This window comes from Micropterus dolomieu, linkage group LG01, assembly GCF_021292245.1.
Source record: "Micropterus dolomieu isolate WLL.071019.BEF.003 ecotype Adirondacks linkage group LG01, ASM2129224v1, whole genome shotgun sequence".
NCBI classification, from domain to species: domain Eukaryota; kingdom Metazoa; phylum Chordata; class Actinopteri; order Centrarchiformes; family Centrarchidae; genus Micropterus; species Micropterus dolomieu.
The window spans coordinates 29,360,285-29,363,788 of record NC_060150.1 but is presented as its reverse complement, the minus strand read 5'-3'; the positions used below and the strand labels follow the sequence as shown (position 1 = coordinate 29,363,788).

Below are 3,504 nucleotides of genomic sequence, written 5' to 3'. Positions count from 1 at the left end.
CAGCAAAAGGTGGCGCTACATAGTATTAACTTAAGGGGGCTGAATAATTTTGCACGCCCAATTTTTCTGTTTTTTATTTGTTAAAAAGGTTTGAAATATCCAATAAATTTCGTTCCACTTCATGATTGTGTCCCACTTGTTGCTGATTCTTCACAAAAAATTACAGTTTTATATCTTTATGTTTGAAGCCTGCAATGTGGCAAAAGGTCGAAAAGTTCAAGGGGGCCGAATACTTTCGCAAGGCACTGTACCTACTAGTCATTTTGACACCAAAATATGTGACAAAAGGGCCTATATTTAAAAATACTGAAATGACCCTTTAAGTTACTTTACCTAAGAGCATCACTTTAATATAGATTATCTCCTGCCTATACATTTATCTAAACTTTTGTGTTTACACAAGAACTCTGTAGGTATATTCAGTTTTTTTTTGTACAAAACTTTTAGTTGAAAAAGATATTTAAGAGTTGTGAACCTATTTGTGGTGTTTAAAATGTTTGTCTCTTTCCAGCTTGAAGAGCAAATACTGGGTGAACGAACAAAGGTAAATTCAAATTTGGATTCAGCTGGTTCATTGTCAGATATGGTTATGTCCAAATAGGGCTGCTTTGAAATATATTACAAACTATGTAGTTCTGCCTCAAGTGGTTGTAATAGTGTGGGCTGCAGTTGCTGGTGTTGCAGTAAAGCTTTGTAGATGTCAGCAGGATTTTCTCTGTGGTGTCCAGGTATGGAGGTATATCAGTGGGAGGACAGCTTCCTGTTTTAGTGCTCCAGCCAAAGACCATCCAGGATGTGGCAGCACAGCTGGGACGCCTGCTCAATGTTACTGGGGTATGGCTTTAAAACTCAACATTATGTGTTTGCTTATGTTTGTGTGCACTATTATCATTGTTCATTGCATAGTTATTTTGCGATTCCTTTTGTAACGTGGCCTTGAAATCTTGGTTGCAGGGCAAATACTCCAAACAAACACTGAGGGACATAGGGACGTTTCTCAGGTACATGGAGACTCAAAACAATGTCAAGGTCAGTCCAATAACGCCTCACCAGCCAGAGGTAACCTTTATCACTGTGAACCACATTTCTTATTGTATAACACAATTTGATAGACTGTACATAATTTTCTCCTAAACCAATTATCAATATTATACAGCAGCAGGACTCAAAGTACATCATTCACTGTCTTTCTGTAGGTTTGGTACAACAATAAGGGCTGGCATGCCATGGTTTCTTTCATGAACGTGGCCAACAATGCCATCCTCCGTGCAAACCTGCCCAAAGGAGCTAACCTGGACGAATATGGAATCACTGCCATCAACCATCCTCTGAACCTCACCAAAGAACAGCTCTCTGAGATCACGGTGTGAGTGTCCAATGGTTGGACATGTATCAAGTACTTTTCAAACTCTGAAATTTTTCTAGGTGTTTGCAAGGAAAAGTAAGGACCAGGGTGTGATGGTTATGTAGCAAATTTTCTTCGTGATCCAGCCTCAAATAAAAGATTAGTTGGATAAACATTGTTCACTGAAGGTCACAGCTGAGAAACAAGCAATTTTTAAGTTACATTAGCTCCAGGAAACTCACATCCTGCTTCTTACACATTGGGTTTGATTTGGTCAACTTTAAAGGAAAGAAAATCCCCCTTTAGATGATCTTAAACCGGCAGATACCATCAACTTGTGATGCCAGATGCATTGTAGGAGTTTTTCCATCTGTAGATCTACCTATCCCTGTATGACTGTGGAATGTTTGTGCATTACACCTCTTTGAGATCTCTTAACATTTGCACCTGATATTTCAGGTTGATCATTTTCCTCTGTCCTTTCCCCAGCCTGACTACCTCAGTGGATGCAGTGGTGGCCATTTGTGTCATCTTTGCCATGTCCTTCATTCCAGCCAGCTTTATCCTCTATTTAATCCAGGAGAGGGTCACCCAGGCCAAACACCTGCAGTTTGTCAGTGGTGTCAGTCCATTGGTCTACTGGATGGCCAACTTTCTCTGGGACATGGTACAGTGACCCTGTTACCTTATGAGATGTGTACCAATGCTTGGCAAATGTCAGTAACAGTCAAGGGCATGTAATAATGATGTTTATTAGAACAACCAGGGTAAAGATGCTTACACACCCTCAATAGGTTTTCTTCTTTGTCTACAAAGCTATTTTATGAGCACAGTAACATGGAATTATGTTCCTTCTCTAGGTGAATTACTCCATCAGTGCAGCGATGGTGGTGGAAATTTTCATCTTTTTTGATAAGAAGTGCTACACCTCACCAACCAATCTCCAGCCACTTATTGCCCTGCTTATGCTTTATGGGTAGGTTTTTGTCTTTTTCAGTCTATAACTGTATTATTAATTGTGAGGCTGTCGTGATCAGTTTTGACTTTCTTTCTAACACTTGACACAAGGGTAGATGCCTGCAGATGCCTCAGCAGATCTTTTTTTTTATCATGTAGCCTAAATATGCGCTACTGTCATTACCAGATTTTTGCTCCCCTTTACTCAACAGCTCACACTACCTAATGAAACACCCAGTGACATAGTGTGTGTGTGTCTATATATATATATATATATATATATATATCTAACACAAAGATTTTCAGTATACCCTTTTTTTTTTAGCCTTGTTGCTGCTGCTATTTGCTCTTGACACTAGTTTAATACACAACATAAGATGCTGTGTAGAGATGAGTTGAGGCTTCCACTCTCCTATTATTTGTTTTATGCTAAATATACTGTCTTCAAACACAAGTGGGGATGGTTTACTGATGTTAACTAGTGCTGGGCAACGATTAAAGTTTTTAATCGTGATTAATCGCATGATTTTCTGCGAATAATCACATTGTTATGCGCAAAATTGAATAATTAATTCTAAAGTAGTGTATTGCACTTTTTATACATAATTTATATGTACTGCTATATACACAAAAGTGCAATAACATGTGGCAAATGTGTAGGACACATATAAGTAAAATTGGTAGGCAATGCCATGAAAGGCGCCATCACATAAAATGTATTATTATTATTATTATTATTTATATATATGAAAAGACTGATTTCTTTTTTCAGTTTTCGTACATCAGTAATCTCTGAGTTTGCTTTTCATACCATAGTCCAACCTAATTGTGGGCCAAGATCTTTGAAGTACATTGTTGCAGTTGTCCCAACAGGTAGATTCTGTAAGATTTCATCGTCTCTAAGTGATTTTTCCTCTGAAAATGAAGGACAAAAAACAACCCAGGCAAATATTTTATCTATACAAATTAAGCTTGTTTTAAAATTGTACCATAAAATTCGACTTTCACATATGAATATACTAGTGCTGGGCTATGATTACATTTTTTAAATCACGATTAATCACATGATTTTCTGCAAATAATCATTACATTAATCACATAGTTATGCGCAAAATTGATAATGAATTCTAAAGTAGTGTATTGCGCACTTTATGCACTGCTACATACACAAAAGTGCAATAACATGTGGTTTGCAAACACTT

At 37.5% G+C, this 3,504-nt stretch overlaps 1 protein-coding gene across 1 annotated transcript in view; it reads left to right on the top strand.

Annotated features, from left to right (window-relative positions):
- The window catches only part of LOC123979821 (retinal-specific phospholipid-transporting ATPase ABCA4-like), a 54,011-nt gene that overhangs the window by 44,626 nt on the left and 5,881 nt on the right, over positions 1-3,504 (top strand). The window contains exons 33-38 of the mRNA XM_046063928.1: positions 512-544; positions 729-834; positions 955-1,029; positions 1,197-1,366; positions 1,835-2,012; positions 2,206-2,321. Of these exons, the coding sequence (XP_045919884.1) occupies positions 512-544; positions 729-834; positions 955-1,029; positions 1,197-1,366; positions 1,835-2,012; positions 2,206-2,321 (678 nt within the window). The remainder of the gene's footprint in view (positions 1-511; positions 545-728; positions 835-954; positions 1,030-1,196; positions 1,367-1,834; positions 2,013-2,205; positions 2,322-3,504) is intronic.